Consider the following 27,735-nt stretch of genomic DNA (forward strand, 5'->3'; position numbering starts at 1 on the left):
ATGTGATGCAGAGATGGCCTGCCAGCACGATTATCCATTGTGAACTTGTGGGCTATCCAGAGTGATATAAAATAAAACAATATTTTTGCATACTGGTTTACTCTTATTCAAGGTATTATATTCTATAGGAGGAAGGCTGTGAAAAATGTCCTCCAACCTCTGAAGCCAAGATTGCAGTGATCAGAGAGTAAGCACATCACAACAAATTCAGAGGAACACAAGCAATCTTGTTCCAAGCACATGAGATATAATACACCAGGGTCAGCAACTGAAAAGACAATAGTACAAGAAATGCAACGTCAAAAGCACATAACACTGGGCACATACCCTACAGAGGCAAATACAAAAAGAGTGTAAAACACAACACTGCTGTGAGTTATTCCTGCTCTGTCTGCATGAAAAGAAAGGAGAGCCAGTTGGAGCCAGTGGTGCGTCAGAGGGAAGTTATATGTGGGACTGTCTGTGCATGAGCCCCAGCCTTTGCTAATTGAAGCTGCGGCAGGGTGCAGTCAGGGTCCCATTCCCTACAAGAGGACGCCAGCCCACAGCCATGGAGGAAAGGGGACTGGACAGGAGAACTTCACTGTACATACTATCACTGTTGTTTAGTTTTCGAGTGCCCTAGATTTGAGACCTTTGCAATGAAATGATGTGCTTTATCAAATGACTAAGATGACAGAACTATACCAACGCACACACACACACACACACGCGCAAACCAAGGTGAGGAAAAATCAATCAAACACAACGCACACATGCATCCACAAATGCGCACACATATTTAAAGGTAAAATGCAAATGGACACAACACTCTTTTAGGGAAACAATGTTAAGGGGGCAATCAGTGGCAAGATGTCTCTAATTTACCAGCAGCCTCCTTTTCCTTCTGTGTCAGTGCGTTGTCCGTCTGGAGAAGTGTTTGAGCCATAGACTCCTGGGACTTCAGCACTTCCTGAAGGACCTGTCCAGCCTGTGAAAAAGAAACCAGAAATAGAGGCGTCTCATCACAGGACAGAGTAAAAGTGATTGCTGTAACCTAGGTCATAGTAAGGTGCAATATCTGTAATGTAGGTGACCAGTATACAAAAATGAAGTGCTGGGAACTAACGTCTTGACCACCAGGTTCCTTACATGCAATTATCATCACTGTCAAGACTACAAACCTTATATAATGATAAGATGAATATCAAACAGAATTGACTTGAGTAAAGCCTTTAAGGTCTGCACAATCCAAACTCTCATAAAAACATTTTTATTCTCATAAACTCATGAAACTATAAATCAACTCATTATACGGGAGAACACTGTGACACATCATTGTGCTTCATTGAAACCACTGGTATGTCTCAGATCACACACATTGTTCACTGGGGGGCATCCTCCTGAGCCGTTCCACACTTGGTGAGATGCTCCTCCGCATACTAACAATAGAGATTACACAAATGATCCACATCTGGTGGCATTTTAATGGGATATGTACACATCCATAATCAAGGCTATTATGGAGCCCGGGTGAAAGAGCAGTTTTTTAAAGCTTTTTTTGGATGAGCTCTCTTGTACATGGGAACTCATTTATTGTACACTGAAAATGTTTTTTTTCGTCCTTATGAAGGCCCAAACACCAAGACAGCATTAGCCACACATTGTTATGCAGCAAGAGAGCATTACACAAATAAGCTTGTATACGGCCAAACGATTGTGTGTTGACCATTTTATACAAAAGAATAGATGTCAAATGTTTCCATTTACAGCTGGATTAATTGTTTGTTGCACAACAATGTGTGTGATCTGAGAGGTACCAGTGGTTCCAATGAAGCACGATGTTTCACAGTGTTAGCCCGTGTATTGAGTTTATTTTTACTGATTTATATTTGTTATGCATTTGTGAGAACCAAGATTGTTTCTTTTTATTTAATGAGAGTTTGGGTTGTGCAGACCTTGAAGACTTTGCACCTATCAATTCAGTTTGATATTGATCTTTTCAGCATATACGGTTTGTAGTCTTGACATTGATGATTATTGCATGTAGGTGACCAGGACAAAGAATGTGCGATTTCTGTAATAGGTGCAATTCAACTACAATAATGAGCAATGTATGTGATATGCAGGTGGCACCTGGCAAATGAGCAATTCACTGCATTAAAAAGTGTTTTTTTTTTAAACCACAAAAATCCATTGCATTGGTTTTAATTAAGATAGGGGTTACATATTGTGCGACAGGGTCATGAGAATACCTCTGTAACCCAGTCCCTAGGAACCCTTCTGACCAGGGGTAGGCAGCCTACCAAGGCATAAACAGAGCCAGACTTACTCCACGGATAGGGCGAGCCATGGGGAGGGGCCCCAGTCTAAGGGCCCCCTGATCCCATGGATGCTTGCTGCTTAATTGGTGCCCGACTCTCTATGCCTATTAGCACCACTACCCGTAGTGGGCACACCCTTTGCGGAGTTAAGGCTAACTTTGCTTGTGCTCTGAACTCTGGTACATCCTCAGGAAATAGTCTTATCGTAGTGGGAGCTGATCATTCTTTGTCTGGTATCCTAATGCCAACCCACCTCAGCCAGCAGCTGCCAAGTCAATTACTATAGCTTTACTGGAAACATTTACCATGGGAATCTTGTGCCTGAAGCAGGCAGCAGCTCCCAGTCCAGGAATAGTCAGGCACTGTGGAAAATGAGGTGACCCATTTGTCATCCACACATCGCTACAATCAGTTGGTCTAAGAGAGAGATTCTTTGGCACTCTCACAAGTATGATTGGAGCCCTTGAGGAGCCCCAAAAAAGGCAGTGGGACCTTCTCTTATCATACTTATTACAAGAAATCCTAACCCCAAATTCAAGGTGTAGTCCTTACAGGGAAGTTGATAAACACAGTAAGAGAGACTATTCAGTGGACATTGGAAGATCTAGAAAGGCTCCTGTTAGGTAAGAATTAGTGCAGTCCAACTGGTGTGGGACTACACAAGACTTATCTACTTGGTATTAGGTAACCCACCTTTTAATATAGGCCTGTACTACACAGGTTGGTAGTGTGACTGAGCAACCAGGCTTATCTTAAGAGGGGTAATGTGAGCTGTAGAGCTGTAAAATTGAAATCAGTAAGTACAAGTAGCCAAGTAAAACTTACACACAAAGTTATATATAAACATGTATTTATAATATACACAAGGTTTAAATGAGCATTCTTTAAAAAGTGTTATCTACCGTAGGATTTATCCTGAACAGACAGGGATCCGATAATATGCGCATCAGCCAGAGTGGTCGTGAATGGGACTGAATCCAAGATTTTTCCCCTGGAGAGAGGCACAAGGCAGGGGTGTCCATTGTCCCCCTTAAAATATGCAATGGTAATGGAGCCTTGGGCAATCTCCATCAGAAAGTATGAGGCCATCAGAGGGGTAAAAATAGGGGATACAGAATGTAAGATTGGCCTATTTGCTGACGACACATTGCTATACATTACGAAACCATCCCAGACGGTTCCCCGGATCTTGCAGGGTCTGACACATTACAGAGAGCTCTCCGTATTTAAGGTTAACCTCGGGAAATCGGTGGCCTTCATTGGGGGAGACCTGGCGGACCCAGAAGTGGAATATGCAAAAGGGCTCCCTTTTGTATTACAATGGGATGGGTTCCGATATCTGGGTATCCGCGTAACACGTGACCTGGATGACCTCTTCTCTGCCAACTTTCCTCTACTTTGGCTGACAATGAAGAGGGATATTGAGAGGTGGGCAAGATTGGGGCTCTCCTGGATGGCGCGACTCAACCTGGTGAAGATAGTGATTCTCCCCAAGTTTCTGTTCCTATTTCAAATGCTCCCAGTATAGGTCCCTAAGACATTTTTTGTGGAAGTAAAACGAATCCTCCTAAACTTCCTCTGGTCTGGCAAAAAACATAGGATCTCTTATGAGGTGCTCACCAGGCCAAAGGAGGACGGTGGGGTGGGATATCCAGACTTGGAAACATACCACAGGGCCTCCCAGCTAAGGGTGTTGATTGACCACTTTACCCCAGGCACGGAAAAACAATGGGTAGCCATGGACAACAAGGTTCTTGCCCCTGCCACTGTGGAGGAATGGCTATGGGTCCCAAGAAAAAACATTCCTAAGAGGGTCCTAAACCACCCAATTTTGAAAGTGCTGTGGTCACTGGAGTGAGGGGGGTTATTATCGCTGGCTTACGACTTGGCCCTCCCCACTGAGCTGTATCTGCCCCCCCCCCCCTCCCTTCGTAGACAAGATAGCGGAGCCAGCTGCATTTCAAAAATGGTTCGAGGCCGGCCTTAGCAGGACTGGCCATCTTTGGGTGGGGGGCTCGTTCCTACCCCTGAAGGATCTAGAGGAGGCTCTGGGGTTGGGCACACTGTCACCGTTCCGCTACCTCCAGCTCAAGGGATTTCTTACGGAACCCTCATGGGGGGACACCCTAAGAAGAGAGCTAACTGAATTTGAGAGGTTCCACATTTCAGCTGGGGGCTATAGGGGGGTTGATATCTCGTCTTTACAGACTTCTTTTGTTTTCGGCTCTGAGGGAACCTCCACCAGCGCGCACACAATGGGAGAAGGACCCGGGGGAGGTAATAGATGACGAGAGATGGTCTAAAATGTGCAGGAGAGCAAACCGCTCCACAGCTTCTCTCCAGTATCGGTACCAGGCTCTCAAGGTGCTACATAGATGGCACTATCCCCCGCAAAGGATAGCGAGAATGAGGGAGGGATATGATCCATACTGCTGGAAGTGCAAGAAAACAAAGGCCGACTATATCCATACGTGGTGGAAATGCCCAATGGTTCAGATGTACTGGCAGGAGGTACTATCCTGGGTTAAGGGAGTCGATGGGGTGGAGAGACCCCTATGCCCATGGCTCCTCCTCTTTGGAATAAATGTGGGGGAGGGACACGGGGGAACTCAAGACCACATGTTGCAGATTATGCTGGTGGCGTCCAGGTGTTGTTTGGCACAGAGGTGGAAAAGTCCTCGTATGCCGGGGGAAAAAGAGTGGGTCACTAAGATACGAGCCATCTATGATATGGAGTTTCTTACACACCTAATTGATGAATCTAAGACAAACATAGAAGAGCCATGGCTCCCCTTTTTTGTAAACTATGGGCCCTTGACCCAGTGAAACAATAACATGACGGGGGGGGGCTCTCCCCCCTGGATGAGAAAAACCACGGGTAACGGGACTAAAAAGGAAAGGCCTTTAAAGCGGGACCTGACACATCAGTGTGTAGAAGTAACAATTGAATTGAAATGGAAATACTATGTATGAACTCGCTTGATAAAATGTACACATGAGCTCGGACTGGGGGTGGGTCGGTCGGGTGGGTGGGGGTTTGGGTGGAGGGGGTTTGTTGCTATAATTATGTTTGGATTGTTACGTTTGTGTAAGCCTTTTGATGTCATGACTCAAAATGATAATAAAATATGATTTTCAACAAAAAAAACTTGATGTCTTCTCGCTTTCTATACCTTAACTCTGACAAAACTGAAGTAGTTTTCTTCCCCTCCAACTCTCTTCCCCCTCCCTCTCCCTCTCCTCCTCCTTTCTTCATTCATTTTCCTCCCTCTAATCTTACTTTCTCCCCCCACGCTCGCAATTTAGGCATTCACTTTGACTCCTCTCTCACTTTTTCCCATCATAATAATAATGTAATAATAATAATTTGGCATTTATATAGCGCTACGCACCCTCTGGTAACTGAGCGCTGCTTATTTTTACCCACGGTGTGTGGTGCTCATTTTTCAACCTCGGAAGGATGAAAGGCTGAGTTTGGCCCTGCCGGGATTTTGAAACTGCGTTAGCAAGCTCTGCACGGATGTCAAAGCGAGCGCTCTACTCGCTGTGCCACTTGTGCCATATCTCTCTCACCTCTCGTGCATGTCTCTACCACCTCTATAATATTTGCAAAGTCCGCCCCTTTCTTACTTTCCATGCCACTAAACTTTTAATCTCCTCCCTTATCTTCTCTCGCCTCTTCTACTGCTCCTCCTTACTCTTTGGTCTACGTTCTTCACAATCTCGCCCCCCTCAAATCTATCTACCACTCCGCCATCCGTACCCTCCTCACCTCCCGAGACTCTATCTCTGCTACCCTATCCTCCATTGGCTGGCTTCCCTTTCACTCCCAACTTAAATTTCATTTTCTCTGCTTAGTCTTCAAATCTCTCCATGATCTCGCTCCCCCTTATCTCTCTTCCCTTCTCTCTTTCTACACTCCCTCTCGCTCCCTTCGCTCCGCTGACCACTTCCTTCTCACCGTTCCTCCCTCCCCTTGTGCCTCCTCCCGTTTCCGCTCCTTCCAACTCCTAGCCCCCCTCCACTGGAACTCCTTACCTCTCTCAATCCGCTCTACTCCTACCTTTTCCTCATTCCGCATGTCCCTTAAATCTCTCCTTCTCCATTCCCCACCATGATACCCCTCCCCCTTCTCGCTCCCCCTCTCCCACCCATTCCCTCTGCCCCTTAATCCTCTCCCTCCACTTCCCCCTCCACCCCATTCTCACCCCTCACCCCTCCGTTTCCCTCCTCCTCCTCTTACCCATCCTCCCTCTTCCTCCCAGCTCTACTCCACTACTCTCCCCCTTCCCTTCTGTCTAATTGCTCTACATACTGTTTTGTTGGTCTGATTCAAAATTGTAATTTGCTTCTACTGTTACTGTTATTTTGTTATTGTTAAATGCATCCTGTTGTTAAAATGTGCAGCGTTTTGGAGTAAGATGCTATACAAACTTAATAAATACAAATACAAATAATAAGTGACTGTATATTTGTATTTATTGTTTATTAGTGTTGTGTGTTAACTCTACTTGCTAGTAATTATTCTATAGTGTGTTTTGGCCATAAATAAATAACTATTTTTATACATCCTGTCTAGGTGTAATTTGTGATTCCCATTGTGTGACCTTATTGAGAACCCCTTACAAGCTCACCACCTCTGAAGATCTTAGCCTAGACCGCCTGTCACTGCTACCTGAACTGGTTTGGCTACAGATCCCCAGAGTTGTCCCTGTCACAATATAGGTTGGCCGTCTATATATCTGTCCACCAGGCCAGAGTATAGAAAATCTGTCCTAACAAATTGGTGTGCAGCGGTGGGATGACCCACTCCACATAACATCTGGGTGTTTTTTGAAAAGGATCTGTATTGGGTACCACAGTGTAGATCACTGGTGGTGTGTCCAGATAATACTAGAACACTATAATGCTTGATTGTACTAGGTATCATGGAAACAATCACTTTCACCACTTTAAGTGCCTCCAAAGTGGATCAGTTAAAAACTTTGTGTGCTGACAGGGGCTTAACAGTCTCTGGCACTAAAGCAGAGTTAGTTGTAATAATTCTGAATTTTGAAAGAAATAATGTTGTGCCTAACTTAGAAAATGGTCCTGGTAGTGGAGCTGGGGATGGACCTAGCAGCAGTAAAGGAGTTACTGCTGCTGTAGTGGCTAATATTGAGGGTGAGGAGGAAGAGAGAGCATCCTCTGAACTTTTGTCTGTCACCACTCAGATGCTGAGGCATTATTTGACCTGAAAAAGGACAAACGCTGGCTCAAAGAAAAAGAACTTGAGTTCAATATGGCCAGGTTGGATTTTGTGAGAGCGGAAAGGCAGAAAGACAGGGATCACCAGCTAGAGCTTGCCAGGATTCAGGCTTCACAAGGTTCTTCCAGAGGATCTGGATATGGTTCTGTGTTCTCTTCACATCCTAGGTTTCCAAACAATCTCTTAAGTATGTATGAAGAGAAAAATGACATACTTGACTGGCCTGTAACTGTTGAGTATGCACGTGAGGTACAAGGAGTGAGTGATGCTGACAGGATTGCATGGTTGATCAGCAGACTGTCCCATTCTGGCTGCAGTGCCATTATGGAAATGTCAAAGGCCGATAGATTAGGCTTTGTGAAACTAAATCAACCTCCTATCCTCAACTTTGGGAAGACTCATGCCCAATAGTTGAGGAGGTTTAGAGAATATAACAGAAAATAAAGTATGACCTGTGTAACTTTTGTTACAGATTCCTTAGAACACTTGTGTGGCTGGATTCGAGGGCTATCGAGTAACCACCTTAGAGGGTATGATCAATTTGGTAATGCTTGAACATATTTCAGCCTCTTGTTCCCCAGAGCTTAAGCAACATTTGGCTGACTCAAAGGACTTAAATCCAAAGAGGCTAGCATTGCTGCTGACCTGTGTGTATCACAGTGTATCCCATAAGTACAAGCCTGATTCAGGTAAGCAGGAGGAGGGAAAGGAGCAGAAAGAGAAAGAGGGTGGGGGTACTGATAAAACAATGTCCAAGAAGGCCCACAAAACGTCCAATAAGGGGAATTCATCAGAATCGGGTCAGGGTAGTGGGACTAACCTTCCCAAGCACGTGAGTGGTTTCTCTAAGCCTCCCTATGTGTCAAGTTCCAGTGGGACTTGTTACACTTGTGGAGCAAGTGACCACAGGAAGGGAGATCCCAAATGTAAGGGTAAGACCTTGGGGGTCCACTCTGCCAGTCTGGCCTTCTCGCAATATGAGGAAGAAGAGATGGCAGGTGTGTCCTTCCGTTTAGACTGCATTCCCTCAGAGGAAGAGTCTGAAGTTAGTCTAGATTCCTTGGAAACTACTAGTGCTGGAGCATTGGCCCCCACCCCAGTCCTGTTGCATAGTGATAATTCTTATGAGGATAGTGTTCAGGTAGAAGGTGTAAATACCTCTACTGTTAGGAACGCTGGACCCAGTCCTACTGAAGTAGCTTACTTCATGGTAAACCCACAAGTTCTTGCCAGATTTCCTGTGGGGGATACTCAGTTGGCTGGTAGGCCCCCTCTTAACGTTCCAGTAGCACCTGTCATTCAAGCTGTGAACAGAGAAATGGTCAGGGCATCTGTCAATATGAGGGAAGTGGTTCCTAGAAGAGTGCTGGGTGAGTCAAGTCTTCAAGACTTAGGTCCTGATAGGCCCTCACCAGACGCTTCAAGAACTAGGTCTCAGAATCAGGCTGTTTTAGCTAAGCCTAAGAGGAAGCCTATGCCTAAGGGGAAACCCATGGCCAGAGGAGTCAGAAGCAGAGGCAAAGGGGAGGAGAATATCCCCCTGCCTTACCTACAACATCTGTTGAGGTAGTTGGAAGTGTTCCTATTCCAAGTTTGGAAGAAGGACCCCCAGAAAACCTTGAATTCTTTGGGCCTCCTCAGCTACCTAGTATACAGAAAGTCCCAGTAGAGAAAGAAGTATGGGCCAACAGAAAAGGAAACCATCATGGTTAGGCCTATGGAGAAAGTCCTGCTTCCAATGGGAGGATTCTCCTCCCGTGAAGCAAAGAATTCACAAGGAAGGTGGGTTACTGCAAAGTAAGCCCACAGAGCCCACCAGAGAAAACCTGGAGAGGTTGCTCAGGTTGTGAGGCCCTTTGTCCTACAGTTGGTGTGCAACATTCCTCTAGTGATGCATCCTAGTGTCAGGTTATCACCTGTGTGGTCTAACACACATTCTTGCTGGCCCATGATGGGGGTCACAAAGGAAAACCACTGTAGGAGTCTCACTCTCTGTCACCAGGTTGACAGGGGTGACAAGGGAATCAAATTACTCCAGAGTTCACTTTTAGGCTCTGGAGACCTCGGGCAATAGGCTGCGATTGGTGATTGCTGATCCCAATCCCAGTCAGTCATTGACACCATACTGTATGACAGTTCCAGAAGTAGCTCCTCTACTATGCTCAGTAGTGGTCAGACTCAGTGGAGGAATGGTGAAGTGACCTGTCAAGTGTCACTGAGCTGTCATCCACAGGAGGATGGTCTGAGAGAGAGGAAGAGGAATGGGTGAACATTTGGAGGAGAGCACATAAAACATCTAAATGCATGGCTATCAAAGAAACAGCATACACACTTTGCTATAGTTGGTATTCGTCCCCCACCAGATACATGGAATCAATGCAAATCATTCTCCTCTGTGTTGGAGACAATGCAGGGAAAAAGGAGACATTTATCACATGTGGTGGACCTGCCCTGAAGCCAAAATTTTCTGGAAGGAGTTTCTGGGGCACACGCAAGAAATAACGGGAGTTCAATTGCCGGACTCACCAACAGTGATTTTACTGGGAGCAGAGGTAGAGAGTGTTTATGCGGCAAGTGGCAACACAGCCACCCTCATTGCACATTTAATAATGGCAGCACGAATGACCCTCGCTCAAGGCTGGAAAACAGTGGAGGGGCCGGTAATTACATGTTGGTGGTGGGTAAAGATTTGGGGAGTATTGGCCATGGAGAAGGTGTGCGCCCTGAGAGCTGGGAAATATCAAAAATGTATATTGATATGGCAACCGTTTCATGAATATGTGAAAGATGGGGAAACTCACTTCTACAAACCAATGCTACTAAAGAATGTGCATGTGATCTGACCGCGCAAGAAAAAACTAACAGTAAAAAAGGGGAACCCCTTTCTGGAAAATAAAATTCAGAACTAGAAATGCAGAACAATAAAACTGTTACCATACATGTTGGGGTTAGGGTGGGGTGGAGGTGGGTTATAAGAAGTTTTTTGTTTTTTTAAAACTTTCTTTATTGGTATTTTCAAACAAAACACACAAACCAAACGGCCATGCGCCAGCCGTGGCATGATACCCCGGACCTTCCCACCTCCCTCACCCTCGCCTTTTATATTATACAGAATCTTTGCGCCAAAGTCTTCATCCCTGTGACGCAGCATTCGAGGATTCAGCGTCATGTATCGGGCTGTCATTTGAGTTCCTTGATCGAGTTGGCTGTTGTGTGTCTAGAGCGTCTGCTGTTGAAAGCAAGTATGCTATGTACGGACCCCATATACCTGGGGGGCGGGCGTGCAGCGGCAAAGTCTTAATGAAATCGGTTTCCACATCTTGGCAGTATGTAATGTCTTTCAGCCAGAGCTGCGAACTTGGAGCGGGGCCCCTGCCCCAATTGCATGCAATTCTCCTTCGTGCTAGCATCAGTAGTAGATCTGTGAGTTTTCTTACCCCTTTGGTTAGTGTTTGGGTCAGGCCCAGTAAGGCTATTTTTGGCTCAAGAGGAAGGTCGGTTCCTATTATTGCAGCGGTTTTTTCAAATACTGTTTTCCAGAAGTGGGCCCCCGGGGGGGCAGGCCCACACCATATGAAAAAAGTATGCTTCTTGTGCCCTGCCTCTGGTACACTCTGTCGAAATGGAGTCTTTTCGTGCGTGCAGTTTCGCTGACGTGTGGTAAGTCTGGTGAAGGAAATTAAAGTGGATCAGCTTAAACCTCGAGTTGATCGCTATTTTTTGCGTAAGGCATAACGTGTAGGCCCATTCGTCATTCAGGATTGTGCTTCCGAGAGCTCACTCCCACCTCCTTTTTGCCTTTGAGCCGGGCAGATCCGGTTCACTGTGGAGGGCCTTGTAGATATTTGTCATTAAGCGCCCGTCCCCCTGAGCTTGGATTGTGCTGTGGAGCAGGTCCCAGACCGGTGGTTGTTGCGGGAATGACGGGATTACCGCCTGTAGCGAGTGTTGTAATCTGAAATAGATGAAGGTGTCGAGGGCATTATTGCTTCCTCTTTCTCGGGCCTGTTGTGGAGTGAGGAACGTGCCGTCTGGGAAGAGGTCGTGCATGGAGTGTAGGTGTAGCTTTTCTGACCAAAGAAGGAATATTTTTTCGGCTGTAATGGGGATTCCTGGAATGTGTTCTATCGGGAGAAGCGGTGAGTATCTGGACGTGACGTTACTTTCCTTAGCACTCTTCTTCCAGATTGAGTATGTGGTGGTGACGGGGTTCGTCGACGATTGGGTGGTCGGGAATTGGCCAAAGATTATTGACCACAGGAGATGAGGCGTCGCCAGTGCACTCTCAATTTGGACATGGGGTTTTATGAACTCCGTCTTGTACCATTGGCTAAGATATTGGGCCTGGGCTGCCCAATAGTAGTGTTCCAGGTCCGGAAGTGCCAACCCTCCTTGTCTTGTCGGCCGTGTTAGTGTGGAGTAGGCCACTCTCGCCACTTTGCCTGCCCAGACTAGGTCTAGGACCATGCTTTTGATGCGCTGGAGAAATCATTGAGTAAGAAGCAGGGGAATATTTGAAAACAGATATAGTAGTTTAGGTAATATGATCATTCTCACTAATGACATTCTGCCCCAGAGAGTAAGTGGTAGGGATTTCCACCTGTCGACTTTGGATTGGATGGAGTCTACAGTGGCTTCGTAGTTGTCTTGTATGATGTCTTCTTTCACTCGGGACATGAAGATGCCAGTGGAAAGATCACTGATTTGCTGTTGTTGATCTTCAGGCCCGAAAAGCGCCCAAACTATATTACCACTCTCATTGCTGGGTTCAGATTCTCACTTACATTCTGTAGAAACAGGGCTACGTCCTCTGCGTAGAGTGAAATGATCATCTTGTGTGGACCGAATAAGAGGCCTCTGTGAAGATGGTGCATGCGCATGTCGGAGGCCAGGGGTTCCATCATCAAGGCGAACAGGAGCGCAGAGAGTGGGCAGCCTTGTCTGGTTCCCCTTCTCAGATGAATGTCAGCTGAACGGAGACCTCCTAGCGTGATGTTAGATGTCGGTTTTTTGTAAAGTAGTAAGATCAGACGGAACAAGTTACTTACCTGTAACTGTTGTTCTCCAGCATGGTGCTGCTGGGCCGGCTACAAGTGGTGTAGAGATCTTGTCCCTAAACTCTCTAAAACACTTTCCTGGTGTCTAGTACGTGCACACCGATTGGAGGTCGATTTTTTGTTTTTAATTTGTCGCCCCCAATGTGTGTGTCTTATCATAAAAACACAAAAATACAACACCCAAAGCAACTGATTAGGAGAACAGTTGTCAGTGGGAAAGATTTTTGTACTTCTTCTCGTACCTGTCGTGGCAGGGTTCTTGAGGACATCAAGCCCCTCGTCCCAGATGTCGTCGAGTAAAGGCACCGCGAGGACCGTTGGTACAGAAACCCCTCCTTTTTCTCTTCTTCATGGCAGAGCTGGAAGAGCTCGGATGCCCTGGCGTGGAAAGAGCCAACCTCGTCGGCTGGGGACACCCGCGGGGGGGGGGGGGGTGACGACGGGATGTCTGCTGTGTCATCGCCGCCATCGTCGTCCGTCGCCGTATCCGTCACTGTATCCTCTCCCGGCGAGGGGGATGGGGGGTCCACCGGCCTGGCTGGCACGAAGGGCGGAGAGGGGTGGACTCTCCTCCGCTTGTTCGGAGGGTTTCCCAACGGGCCTGGTTCTGGATCCTCCGTCAGGGTCCGTGGTAATCTCGTCCTTATCTCGGTACATAAGGATTGGATTGCCAACAAAATGGCCGCCGAGCTATCCTGGGGCTCGGGCAATGGCTGCGATGGATGGGATGGCCGTTCCACTGGGCCCTGTTCGTCCTCCTCGTCGCTATCTTCGATCACGTCAGCAGGGACCGTCCCCTGGGATCGAACCTTCTTGAACCTCTCGTTGAGGTTTATGAACCTTTCGTTGAGGCCCCTCTCGGTCTCCACCAGTTCCTCCTCAGAGGCTGATTCCGAGTCTGTAACGGCCACCGCCCCCCCCCCTCTTTTTCAGCTGGGGGCTTCACGGGGGTCTTAGCGGTGGGCAGGAAAGAGGATTCCCTCCGCGGCGGCAGGGATACTCTGGGCCCAGAGGCCGTTTCCATTGGCGTAGTCTCAGCCGGCTCCGCCAGGGTCGCAGAGACCACTTCGGTAGAGGCCTTAGCCGGGTGGATCAAGGCCCACACCACCTTAGGTGCGTCCTGGGCCTTCGCCTTGGGGGGAGGGTCAACGCCTCGCTCCCCCTTCGAGATCGACCGGGTCCGCTCCAGCGGCCTACCCGGGTTCTCGGACTTCCTCTTCCCCGAACCAGAGCGCTGGCTCGTGGTCAAACGTGCCAGGGAAGTAGCACCCTGCTTGGCAACTGAAGAGCCCGACCTTTTGGCGCTCCCGGAGCCCGCGGACTCGCGGTGCTTGGCCTTTTGTTGGGCCCCCGTCGCCGGGGCGCCCTCAAAGGACTCAGAAGCCCGCTCAGCCTTCTTCTTCGCCTTCTCACTTGCTGTGCCCTTCTCCAGCCAGGTGGCGAGGCGGGAACGACGATCTTGTTTGGTCCGTTCTGAAAGGTTCTTGCAGAACGCATAGTCCTTCTCCACGTGCGTTTTGTCCCCATGGAGGCAGTAGATACATCGTGAATGCTCGTCCTCCTTGAAAACGTTATATAATTCGCATCCAGGGCAGTTCCTGAACAGCTTGGATCCGGGCGTCGAGCGCCCTTTGTCCTGGGCCATGTCCGTTGAGGTAGGCCGCAGATCTTCCGGAATCCTCCAAGAAGTGTAAACTCGACAAAAACTTCACCTTTGAGGGGCTTAGAAGAATTCCGAAATGGGTCCCCGTTATCGAAAGTAGAAACGGTGGAGCTTGAGGCTCGATTAAACCGAAAAAATGAGAACACAGTAAAAAACTCGAGAGCTAAACACGAGGACTCCCAACACTTGAGCGTGCAGTAAAAATCTGAGGATGGCTGCCAGAGGCGGGGCTTAGGGAGAGGGCAGTCATTGGCTGGGGGCACTATGACCCAGAGATCAGTGATTGGTTACTACTAAGAAAGACAGATCAGAAACGAAACTGATACTGATTTTTTCTTTACCGAGGATTCCCAGCCTGACGACGGGGAATATTCATGAGCATGTGAATCCATGCCAGACCCCATGCTGGAGAAGTATGAAGCGTTTACCTAAGCCCATCCTCTCTACTACTGTGAACAGGAAGGGCCATTCGACCGAGTCTAAGGCCTTCTCGGCGTCCAGAAATACTGCTGCTGCCTGACAGTCTGGGTCGAGGCATTCCATAGCACCGAACATTCTTCTTATTCCATATGAGGTGTTTCTCCCAGGAACAAATCCTGCCTGATCAGCTAGCACCATGGCGGGCATGAGGGGTAGCAGCCTCTTGGTTAGTTTTTTTGTGAAAATCTTGTTGTCCAGATTTATCAGCGATATTGGCCTGTACGCGCCGCATTCCATTGGGTCTTTGCCAGGTTTATGTAAAAGAATTATGTTGGCCATATATAGTGTCGGAGGTAGTTGTCCATTGGTGAAAGCTTCGTCTTAGACCTGCAGGAGCAGTGGGGCCAGGAGGTCTGCATAGTGTTTGTAGAATTCGCCGGATAGGCCATCAGGTCCTGGCGCTTTTGTATTAGGCAGTTCCTTAATGACCTCGAGGATCTCCTCTGTGGTGATGGGGGCGTTCAGTGGTTCTCTGAGCTCAGGGTCAACCCAGTACAGTTCTACTGTGTCTATTTAGTGAGCCAGCTCCGCAGGGGTGGCGGAGTAGTTGGAGTCATATAGAACTTGATAAAAGCGACGGAATGTTTCGACGATGTTATTTGGCGAGTGGACGATGTTTCCGTCATGGTCTATCACTGAATTGATCGATGTGGGCTTTCTGTCGGCCGCTATGAGTCTCGCGAGTAGAGCTCCAGGTTGCTGTCCTTCTCCGTATTGCCGAATTTTGCGGTTTCTGTCGAGGAACTTCACCTCTCTCTCAGCCGTGCTTCGGAACACCTCTAGTTCCTTTTTTATTGCTGCTAATGACTGTGGATCGCTGTTTGTTGACAAGGCTCCCTCCAAGGCTTTGAGTCGGGATTCACTAGCGCTCAATTCTCCTCGTATTAGTTTTAATATTCTGCATTCCTTTGTCATGCAGACCCCTCTGGTGAAGCACTTCAGTGACCGAGGACACTGACCCTTGGTTGGTGTCTAGAAACGATTTAAGTTCTGTTCGGAGTTCCTCCGCAAAAACAGTGTCATGCAATGCTCTGGGTTTAAATTTCCAGTGAGGTCTCGGTTTGGGTGCTTGCGTGGTACTGCATTCTAGGGACATCATGGAATGGTCCGACAAGGCTCTTGGTAGAATAATGCAATCTCCCCACTGCAGGCGGCTATGAGTGGACACGAGGAGATAGTCTATCCTTGCGCTGGTTTGATGAACCCAAGAGTGGAAAGTGAAGTCTCGGGTGTTCGGGTTTTTGTGCCTCCAGATGTCAACGAGGTCGTATGCCTTGCAGATTTCAATAATTTGTAGGCTTGCCTTAGATGGGGCTGTCGTTGTCTTGTGCGATTTATCCATGGCTGGGTTAAGAGTTGCATTGAGGTCTCCGCCCCATATGATCGTGGAACCCCTGGCTGTGTTTAGATGAGTCATTTATTACCCATTCGAAGTTGCGGGGGCTGTCGGTATTTGGGCCATATGAATTCACCAGAGTGACCTCCTCTCCCTCCAGTGTTCCGCATAGCAGGAGTGATCTGCCCTCCGTGTCTTTTTTTTGGTAGATCAGTTTGAAGTTGGCTGCCTTGTTGACTAGGATGGCCACCCCTCTGGCGTATGACGAAAAGGACGCGAAGTAGCGGTGGCAGCCCCAATCCTTCGCCCAGGGGTGTTCGGTCGTAGGTGGGTTTCCTGGATAAATGCTATGTCAATTTTGTGACGGCATAGGTACTGTGTCATTTTCTCCCTTAATGTTCCATGTGACTCCTGTGAAGGTGCTGTCATTTTTATTCTTTTTGCGAACAGTTTTCTGCGGATAGTGGCTGGAAGGCTGAGGCGATAGGTTTTAGTGTGGTGGCGTTGGGCGAGGTAAGGTCTCCTCCTAGGCGGCGCATGCGACGAGCCACGGGCTCAGTTAACCATGAAAACTCCCAACTGGTACGAGACCCCCTCCCGTTCTTCACAAGCAACCCCCAACTCGCTCGTCATGTTTCCCCATTCTACTAACATATAACTTGTGCACTTGAACATTGCTGTGCTAGGGGCACTTGGATCTTCCCAAGCCGCTCGGCCTTGGGGTATTTCAACCCCTAGTTCGCATTACGGTGGTGTTGTCGTTACAGGTTAGGCTGCGTTTCTTCATCCCCTATCGTCTATGGCGGATTCCTTTGGGCTCTTTCTCTTTGGGCGCGGGCTTGGTTGTTCTCGGGAGGGCGGCAGCCTGCATGGTCGAGGTAGTTTGCTTCTTCAGGGGAACTGGAAGAACAGAGTTTTACCCTGATGTTGTACTCTCAGTCGGGCGAGGAACAGCATTGAATAAGGAATCTAGTTGATACAGAGTCTTTGTTTGATGTGTGTAAGGGACCTTCTCTGCGCCTGGACAGTCGGTGAGAAGTCCGGGTAAAAGTGAACTGTGTCGCTGTCATATTGTAGGTCGTCTTTCTCCCTGGCCATTCGAAGTATCGTGTCCCTGTCTTTATAATTAAGTAGTTTTGCAATTATTGGTCGGGGTGGCGCTCCGGGGGCATGTTTTGATGTTGGTATCCTGTGTGCTCTCTCGATGACAAAAAGATGCGAGAGTGATTCTGGTCCAAAGAGGGATTTGCACAGTTCCTCCACAGGGTCTTCCATTTTGCCCTGCAATTGCTTCTCTCTTACCTCTACTATCCAGATGTTATTTCTTCTGGAGCACCCTTCAAGGTCTTCATTTCGCGCATTAACTACCTTCATTTCAGCTTCGAGAGACGACACCCTGGTGGTCAGGGATGCTACCCCATCGTCAAGATTAGAGATGCGTTGCTCTGCTTCGTCCAGGCGCTCGCTGCGAGTGTCAAGCCGGTGTTGTACTTGATCAACTTTTGAGGAGAGGTCATTTAATTTGCTGTCGAGGTTGTTAATACCCGATTTCAGCTGCAGGAGCAATGCTCTTATGTCCAGTGCTTGGGAATCACTATCTTCTTGAACTGAGGTACGGGACAGGGACTCTGGTTCGCTATTATGTCTTGGGGTCCTGGCTGAAGTACCGGCCTCGAAGTTCGGTTTCCGTTATAGTTTGTGAGATTTCCCCATTGCGGAGAAGCGTAGGCAGTGTCGTCTATTGCTCAGGCAGGGGCCCCGGAGGAGGTTAACGCTGGATGATGATTCGGAGAGGGTTGAAATAGCTGTTGGGGTTTTCGTGCTCTTGTGGATGTTTGTGGGACACTTTCTTGCCCTGTGATTGTTGATTCACGCTTGGTTTCCCGTTCCCGGCAGGTTTTTCAAATGGCAGTCGGGTACTAAGTGCCAGAACTTTTACAGGTGCAGCACCATCTTGTGTGGGGGCTATTTTGCCAATATGCGGGGCCACTGACTGTTTGCTGCGGAAGTGTGGTTAATTGTCTCGTGGCAAATGGTTTTCGTGCTGGCTGCGGTGCATTCGCGCCCCTCCTGATACCCCCTTTGAGTTGCCGAGGCGGGGACGCTCTCGAGGTTCCAAAGGGTTGGCTGTTAAGGATCAGCCGGGGAGGGTGGTTACTCTTGGCTTGGGGGGCCAGTTAGGCCTGCAATAGGATTATGGGCAGGAGTTTGCTTGGCTGATTGCTATTTACTGAGCTTAGCTCCTTGCGTGCGCGCTGTACCTGATGGCACTGCCTGGATCTTGCTTCGTTGCGCGGGGTCCGCCTTCAGATGCTGCCGGAGCGTTGTCGGCTGGCAGGCTGGAGCGTTGTGGGACAGCAGGCTGCCTCCCTCGGTCCCCGTGGAGTTGCGCACGTGTGGCCCTTGGGAGCCGTGTTGCCGCCCCTATGCCGTGTTGCTTAACCGGGCTGTGTTGCAGTTCGGCCCGCTCGTCTGGTTTCACCCCTTCCCCGGGGCGCTCCGACGGGTGCTGCCGGGCCGGCTGCTGTCGGAGGGAAGGGCCGCCGGACTGCGCCTCCAACCCTGTCGCCGGGGCCCCCGCAGTCGAAGGGCCTCCCAGGGGGTGTGTCCTGCGGCTCCAGGCTGAGGTGCGCGCCTGACACGGGGAATGGCCGCGCCGCCCACGAGCGGTCCACGATGTTGCCGGGGGGAAAGGGCCAGGGGGCGGCCGCGGCTCTGACAGCCGATGGAGGCACCGCAAGCCCTCTCCTGTTCATTGGCCCACCGGAGCTGCTCCTCCGCCGCTGAGACCGCGCCGCGAGGCCAGGGGGGCAGGCGGGCGGCGCTGGGCCCACAAGTCCTCTCCGCCGCTCCAGGGCTCCACGAGGCGCCGATCAGGATGTAATCCGTCACGCCCGCCAGAAACAAATGCCACACGAGACAGCTCAGCTTCTTTGCCGGGGATCGGAAGATATTTAAAGGAGGTAAACCACCGGAATTACAAGATTGATTAGGATCATTGAGAAGGCCGTGCGGGAGCTCACATAGGAGCGGCCATCTTGTTTGGCTCGCTAGCGCTCTCTCCTTGAGAAGTTAACGTGTTAAAATTACATGCTGCCGACAACGATATACAAAACCTCATGATCACTACAGTCTTATGATGAGAAACCAGAGGGCCTAAAGGTACAGACTATGGAAGTAATGTCAGCAGAATGGTACTGGTTGTAATGTGATTGAAGATTGGGATTATGAGAAAATAAATAAAATATTTAAAAAGAAAAGAAAGGATATAACAAAGTCGCCTGCCTAAGGAAGACGATGTAACGTCTCCACTCCCCGCCCAGCACAGCTGATTGGCCACGCGCCATTATTTTTATTGCAGACCCGAACCGGAGGCGGAAGCCGGCCGCTCCAGCAAGGGCCGCAACATTAAGGGCCTGTCTGCGCCTGTCCGCGGCAGTCCCGCAAGGGAACCGCAATAAACTTTGGAAGGCAATATACCATATTTCACCGCCAGCCCCAGGAAGTCCTTTACGTGAACTGTAAGTAAAATGCACACTGTCAATTAGGAGAAAGACTGCTGAGCCACTCTACGTGCCACTGGTGCACCTGACATGCTCAAACATAAGGATTCATAGAAAATGAGGTACCCCTGGTAGTTTCTCTATAACTGCCCTGTTAACTACACCAGCATAGATTGCTATTCCACTGTTAACTGATTGGAGTGCACTCTGGAAACCAATGCTTGATAATTACTTAAAAACTACACCTAGCCACTGCTAATCACTCAACAGTGTTGCCCATGCCTAGCCACTGTGTTGCCCATGCCTAGCCATTGTTGCCTATACCTAGCCACTGTGTTGCCCATGCCTAGCCATTGTTGCCTATACCTAGCCACTGTGTTGCCCATGCCTAGCCACTGTGCTGCCCATGCCTAGCCATTGTTGCCTATACCTAGCCACTGTGTTGCCCATGCCTAGCCACTGTGTTGCCCATGCCTAGCCATTGTTGCCTATACCTAGCCACTGTGTTGCCCATACCTAGCTATTGTTGCCTATACCTAGCCACTGTGTTGCCCATGCCTAGCCACTGTGCTGCCCATGCCTAGCCATTGTTGCCTATACCTAGCAACTGTGTTGCCCATGCCTAGCCACTGTGTTGCCCATGCCTAGCCATTGTTGCCTATACCTAGCCACTGTGTTGCCCATGCCTAGCCATTGTTGCCTGTACCTAGCCACTGTGTTGCCCATGCTTAGCCACTGTGCTGCCCATGCCTAGCCATTGTTGCCTCTACCTATCCACTGTGTTGCCCATGCCTAGCCATTATTGCCTATACCTAGCCATTGTTGCCTATACCTAACCACTGTGTTGCCCATGCCTAGCCACTGTGCTGCCCATGCCTAGCCATTGTTGCCTATACCTAGCCACTGTGTTGCCCATGCCTAGCCACTGTGTTGCCCATGCCTAGCCATTGTTGCCTATACCTAGCCACTGTGTTGCCCATATCTAGCTATTGTTGCCTATACCTAGCCACTGTGTTGCCCATGCCTAGCCACTGTGCTGCCCATGCCTAGCCATTGTTGCCTATACCTAGCAACTGTGTTGCCCATGCCTAGCCACTGTGTTGCCCATGCCTAGCCATTGTTGCCTATACCTAGCCACTGTGTTGCCCATGCCTAGCCATTGTTGCCTGTACCTAGCCACTGTGTTGCCCATGCCTAGCCACTGTGCTGCCCATGCCTAGCCATTGTTGCCTCTACCTATCCACTGTGTTGCCCATGCCTAGCCATTATTGCCTATACCTAGCCATTGTTGCCTATACCTAACCACTGTGTTGCCCATGCCTAGCCACTGTGCTGCCCATGCCTAGCTATTGTTGCCTATACCTAGCCACTGTGTTGCCCATACCTAGCCATTGTTGCCTATACCTAGCCTCTGTGTTGCCTATGCCTAGCCACTGTATTGCCCATGCCTAGACACTGTGTTGCCCATGCATAGCCACTGTATTGCATATGCCCAGCCAAATGATTGGTGCCCTACCCAAACTGATAGCTGACTGTTGCCCGGTGCCCTCTCACCATGGCCAACACCACACCCCCACCCTCCACACTCATCCCCCCACGCCTTTCCTTCCATCCTTCTTCACCAAACCCACTTATCTCAAGCCTAGCCCTCGCACGACGCGCCCTAGAGCCACTAACTCCAGAAATCAAATACTAGGCCTCCGCTCCAGACCCGCACCACAAACCCCACCAGCAAAGACTGAAAACAAACCTACCTCCAAACACCACAAAATGAACAATACCAAGAAGGCAGCCAAAGGGCGGATTACCACCCCACCGCCACGCCCAGACCTACAATGTGCGCTAATTAATGCCAGATCCCTCCCTGCCCATGCCACAGAAATTCATGACCTTCTTACCAACCTCGACCTTGACATTCTCGCCATCACCGAAACTTGGCTACACAATGCCGCAGGGCCAGCTATCTCCCTAGCGATCCCATTAGGATATTCCATCCTTAGACAGGACAGAACACTGTCCATAGGTGGGGGGGTAGCCCTCATAGTCAAAGATCACCTAGAAATAAGACAACTCTCCCCCAAACTAGGGGAGAACGTAGATGCTCTATCGGCCAAGATCGCACTCTCTCCCAATACCACCATCACCTTTAATCTAGTATATCGCCCGCCAGGCCCTATACTGGACTTCCAGGATAACCTCTCACATCTGCTGGGGAAACCTTAAAACTACTACAAAGACTATTCTCTTAGGAGACCTTATTGGGACTCCACGACCTGAAAGATAGACCATCCATTACATTAGCACAAGCTCTCCAAGAAATGGGCTTTGAACAAAAAGTACTCCATCCTACCCACAACAAAGGACGTACTCTTGACTGGATAGCCGACCATAACTGTGGCATCGACATCAGCTCCGTCACACCCACACCCTGGTCCGACCACTTTCTCATTCATTTCCTCATCCCCACACCCAACAACTCGATAAAAAAACTCAAGCCAGCACCACCAGCCTTAGCCAGAAGCGCCAAGAACCTCACCAAAGAAAACATTGCCCCTTACTTAGAGGCCCTCACTACCAACCTCGATGCCACACCAGACCCTGCTGCTCTGGCGGATATGTACAAATCCACCATTAGCACTGCCTTAGACATCATTGCCCCTCTAAAAAAGAAAAAATCAAAAAATACCAAACACTCAAATACTTGGTTCTCAGCAGAACTAAAAGAATTACGAACCAAAAAACGCAAAGCCCTAAACTTATGGCAAAGTGCGCCTAACGCAGCATCACTATCCGCCTACAAATCACTGGCCACCCAATACAAAAAAAGTATTATAGCAGCCAAATCCACATCCTACAATGAAAGAATCGCTAACGCCACGTCAGAATCTAAAGAGCTTTTCGCCATCTTCAAGGAACTATCCACGCCGGCCACCAAGTCTCAAGAGATTGTTAAGGACCAAGCCTGGTGTAACACCATACAGTGCACCCTCATAAACAAAATTGAACTCCTCCAAGCAAAAATCCTAGACCATCACACAAATCTCACTCAGCATATCTTATTAGCTTCCCATACGGAAACTATGACTGAGAATAAAAAGACAAATCCCATTACTCCATTCAAATTTAGAGAAGTCTCAGAAAAAGAGGTAGTCGATATTGTTAACAGAATCAAACCCTCTAATTGCAAAGGCGACGCCTGCCCCGCTAAACTAGTTAAAGACTGCGTAGAAACATTAGCCCCATTTCTCAAAACCTTAATCAATGCATCCTTCAATACAAACTCAGTCCCGACCAGCCTAAAAGAAGCCTGGGTGCGCCCTCTTCTCAAAAAACCCACTCTAGATCCTGAAAACGCCAACAACTATAGACCCATCACAACCGTTCCCTTCCTGCTTAAGATCCTCGACAAAGTTGCATACACACAAATACAGCAATACCTGGAAGAAAATCGCATATTAGGAAAAAGGCAATCGGGTTTCCGCCCGGGACATGGGACCGAATCGGCCCTACTAGATCTCAAAATCCAACTAAATGACATCATGGACAAAGGCAAACCTGCACTCCTGCTCTTGCTAGACCTATCTGCCGCCTTTGACTTGGTCAATCACGATATTCTAGGCACGCAACTCAAAAATGAAGCCCACTTCTCACCAGAAGCCATCTCATGGGTCAAATCATTCCTCGAGGGTCGACTCATGAAGGTCTTTTCTGACTCGGCCTGCGCTAGCCCTACCACCATCCATTGTGGCGTCCCACAAGGGTCCTGCACTGCCCCTACCTTATACAACATCTTCACCCTCCCACTGTTCAATGACCGGACCGTCGTCAACTAGCTTACACAAATTATGCTGACGACACGCAAGTCCTGCTCCCTCTCACAGGGATCTATGAACATGACGCAGCAGCATTAACCAAGATCTATACAGCCATCCAAACCTGGATGGCAGCCAACGGCCTCTGCCTAAACGGGGACAAAACAGAGATCCTACTAGTTGGCACCAAAGAAACTCTAAACTCCCACCGCGGTACAAATCCTTCAACATAGACAACTCCACCATCACAGTCTCCACTGCAGTTAAAACGTTAGGAGTATACCTTGACTCCACTCTTTCCATGACACGACAAGTCAATGCCATAGCCTCCTCTGCTGCACTTACCACTAAAGTAATCAACGCTGTCAAACCCTTCCTATCCACTAAAAACTGCCTGGCCATAGCCAGAGCCACAGTAGGCACCAAATTGGATTACTGCAACGCTCTCTTCCTAGGTACGTCTGCACAAAACCTAAAAAAAATGCAAGTAACACAAAACAATGCCCTAAGAGCAGCCCTAAGCATCCCTAAAAGGGAGCACATCTCTCAAGCCAGGAAAGAAGCTTACTGGCTACCCATAAAAGAAAGGATACTATTCAAATCCATGGCCATCACCCACAGATGCCTCTCCGCCAAGGTTCCCCCCTATCTTTCTGAAAGAATCACTCTTACCTCATCCATCAGACCCACCAGGTCACATTTGACGAACCAGATATATGTACCCACATTCAAAAGAAGCAAAGCCGGTGGGTCTAGCTTTCAACACCTAGGACCTAAAAATTGGAACGCACTCCCTACCGCGCTAAGGAACGAAAACTCATACCATGCCTTCCGTAAAGTACTTAAAACCACGCTGTTTAACTAACTCCATCCTATCCTACTGTACTTAATTAAGCACAACTGTAAGTATATATGCATGAATGCTCTGCACTGTATCTGTATTTACTCCATGTACGCCTGTAACAAGTAAGTTTGCTTTCAGCGCCACGATGTCCATGGGCAGATGTGCGCTATACAAATCCAAATAAATAAAACGTGCAATAGATCAGTGTGATTGCTGTGCACTTTTGACTGTGCGTACAAACATTTCTTATTTTTTACCACATTTCGCTGCATATATATGTGGTGGCAGACAACCCTCTGCGGCCGTTTCATGCTCTCCTCATAATTATTAACTTTACCCTCCCTCCCACTCCCACATATATATGTGGCGAAATGGGGCTGTCGAAATTTGACATTTTTGTATGCGCAGTACTGGCATGCAAAGTAATTGTATGATCCACGTGCAACACTACAATCGCCATATTTATGAAGAGTGGCAATGTATGTATTCCTGCAGCTGGGGTGTTATAAACACAGCCTCTTTAGGAGAACTGAGCACTGTGAGCGAGGGGAGTAATTCCACTTGAAACCGGTAGCATGCATCCACTCAGACATCAGAGACATTATATGTTTCTCCAGCGTTCACTCAGTAAGTCTGCTCAGGCAAAAGAGGCACACTGTACTTTACTCCACTGTCCACTCTGCCAGCCTGCTCAGGAATGTCATGCGCACTGGCATTTCTTGCAGTGCCCGTGCTGCGAGTAAACTCAAGACAGCAGCACAGCTGAATTTCTTCACGCCACACACGCATGGTGTGGGCTCCATTATCCAAGATACGCCTGGCCTCATGTAATAATCGCACAGTATGTCCACTGTAGAGACACCAAGCCTATTCCACTGCGGTGCATACCTGGAGAGTTCCTGCAGCAAAAAGTTGGTACATTTGAAAATGCTTTTACTCGGCTCAGCATCAGTTGGTTCACATTCTCTGAACTGCCTGTGGTGACAGTATCTACCCAAGCATTGGCAGTACAGATCCAGATGGGGATCATCTCATCTGGTTCACAAGTTAAAAAAAACACAGAGGTGGCTCAATTGAGTCCAGTCAATCACAACCCCTCACTCATTCACATCCACAGGTGCAGACTATTCCAGGAAGCCAATACCTGGGGGAGGGGTCACAATGCTATAAAATCAGATTCAGCATCAGGATGTGTGGTTGTTTGGAGTAAGAACTGGAAGCAGGAGGATAGAGTATGTTGGAGAGTGAGGAAGCTATATGGAGAAGGTTGGCAAGACAACCTATTTAGAGGAGGTTGGAGACAAGAGTGAGAGAAGTCATCTAGAAGACTTAGGTTGGGTCATAGCCAGAGGAGTAATTGTGCAAGAGGGGGGTTGAGACAGGAGGAGTCTGGATGGAGTCATATGGAGAAAGTTGAAGAAGCATGTTAGTTGGAGTCATCTGGAGGAGGTTGGATTGAGGCAGAAGGAGGAGGTTGGAAGAGAAAATCGGGCTGACCAGGGAGGTCAATTCCACGGTGGAAGAACAAGCAAATGGTGTGATGAGGAGCTGGAGGACCCGAGTACAGAGGTAGCGGAGTGTGGAGAATTCAGGACCCTAAGGGGCGGGGGTATTATGAAGGTGCTCGTAAAGCTCACTCCTGTGGAAACCAAAGGGAGAAACAAGAAGAAACCCTGAGAAGACCAGAGGAGGAGGATGTGGGAACCCCTTAAATCCTGGACTGAAAAACAAGAATAGAAACCTGAGAAGTAAATGGAAAGGGTGCAGGAATCCCTTAAGCACGTAACTGAGTGCCAAAGAGAAGATAATTGGAGAAGAACAGTGCTTGAATCGTTTAATCCTGTGTTTGAGAGGTCAGGGAGGTAACAGGAAGAAGGCGGACGAAGGGTACAGCAAATCTCTTTAACCTTACTGTTCCAAATTGTTATTTTGCCCAATCTGCTATAATGTCTGTGAAGGCATCATGAAGTAAGACACAGACAACAGATTCAATTTTCTAAATAAAATGATTTATTTTCTTAAATGTCAGGATGGGTTAAGGCCTAACTTGCCCTATGATAAGGTGGGTTCCCTACCTAAAGAAGCTAAGGATAGTCTGTGTCAGTAAGTTCAACTTAAAAGTCTGTCTGTGTCCAAAACCTATACTTGCCCTCACAACTAAAGATAAACAATGTGTAGGAATGTCAGCAAAAAAAGAAACAGTGTTCCAAATAAGGTTCTGATGATCTTTCAGCTCTTGGCTTGCTTTCCAGCTCCTCCTTCCACAGGTTCAAAATAGTTCCAAAAGGCCTCTGGGTTCCCTTCCCCAAGAGGTCAGCTCTTCCAGTTGCAAACCAGCTTCAAACCTACAATCAGTTCAAATCTCTTGGCTTTCAAAAACAGTTCCAGTTTAACTTTGTAATCCTCCAGGCTTTTCAATAGTTGAAACAGATTGCTCTCTTTCTCGTTCCTTTCAGCAATTCTATTATAAAAGGTAGTTTCTTCATCTTTCCTTTCCTTGGCTCTTTCCAAGCAGGTGTCACTTGGTCTATGCACAGTTGTGCTTTGCCACAACACATTTTCCAGACAACTCATTCCATGGTGTTTACCCTTTTCACCACCTTCCTTTCACAGTATTCATAAGTGCTCATCACTTGCTTTTCACCTTGTTAATAAATGTTCATCATTTGATGTTAAATGCTCATCACTTGCTTTTCATGTCGTTCATAAATGCTCATTACTTGTTTTTCACTTTGTTCATATATTCATCATATCGTTCCTTTAGTTCAGTATTCAATATCTCTTGTTTCAACTTTAAATGCATTCAAAACAACCTGCAGCTTGCTCAGCATTCATAATCCCTCAATCTGGGTTCCAAGACCAATTGTCACAGGTTTCATTTCATTCGGCATTATCATATGCCCGTCTGCAGCCCCCAAAAGCGCCCCGGTATGAGTGTTGACTTTACTCCACTCACTGGTATGGGGTCGCTCCTCCAAACATGTTCCCTCTTCTTTCCAGCTTCCATTCGCTCCGCGTATCCTTTTTGGGAGCTTGACGAGCAGCGCTCGCCTTCTTCGAACCTTGCTGCTTGTTGTATGTAGCTTTGCTCTCATCTCGCGGGTGCTAACGGCGGCCTGTATTGCTTGGGAGCCTTCCGTGCCCCACACCTCTGGCTCTGGCCACAAGGCAAATGAGGCTGCAGATGTCTCGACCGTTTCACAGCCCGTCCGAGCACCAGCATCACTTCCACTCTACTGCAGCACCCAGCATCCTTCCTGCTGGCCCATCTCCAGCCTGCTCCACCGTCAGCCGCGTCCTGTTCTCTAGGCAGGTTTCTCTCACTCTGTTTGCGGTCCCACCTTTTATGCACCTTTGGCCTGTTAACTGGTTGCAGGTGCAAGTCCTTGGTTTCAATTGCCTGACTTTAATTAGTCCGATTTGCTGGACATGTCTGACTCTTGCAATGGTACTCCTCTGCAGTCCTCTTTCTTGTCTCAGTACCATAGT

General features: G+C 48.4%; 1 protein-coding gene across 3 annotated transcripts in view; it reads right to left on the bottom strand.

The window, feature by feature from the left end:
- The window catches only part of LOC138530413 (guanylate-binding protein 1-like), a 1,110,598-nt gene that overhangs the window by 164,987 nt on the left and 917,876 nt on the right, over nucleotides 1-27,735 (bottom strand). For all 3 annotated transcript variants that reach the window (XM_069640909.1, XM_069640906.1, XM_069640908.1), the window contains one exon: nucleotides 868-970. In XM_069640909.1, coding sequence (XP_069497010.1) covers nucleotides 868-970 — 103 coding nt within the window. The remainder of the gene's footprint in view (nucleotides 1-867; nucleotides 971-27,735) is intronic.

Source organism: Ambystoma mexicanum, chromosome 1q, assembly GCF_040938575.1.
Source record: "Ambystoma mexicanum isolate Mex_15411 chromosome 1q, UKY_AmexF1_1, whole genome shotgun sequence".
Classification (NCBI taxonomy): domain Eukaryota; kingdom Metazoa; phylum Chordata; class Amphibia; order Caudata; family Ambystomatidae; genus Ambystoma; species Ambystoma mexicanum.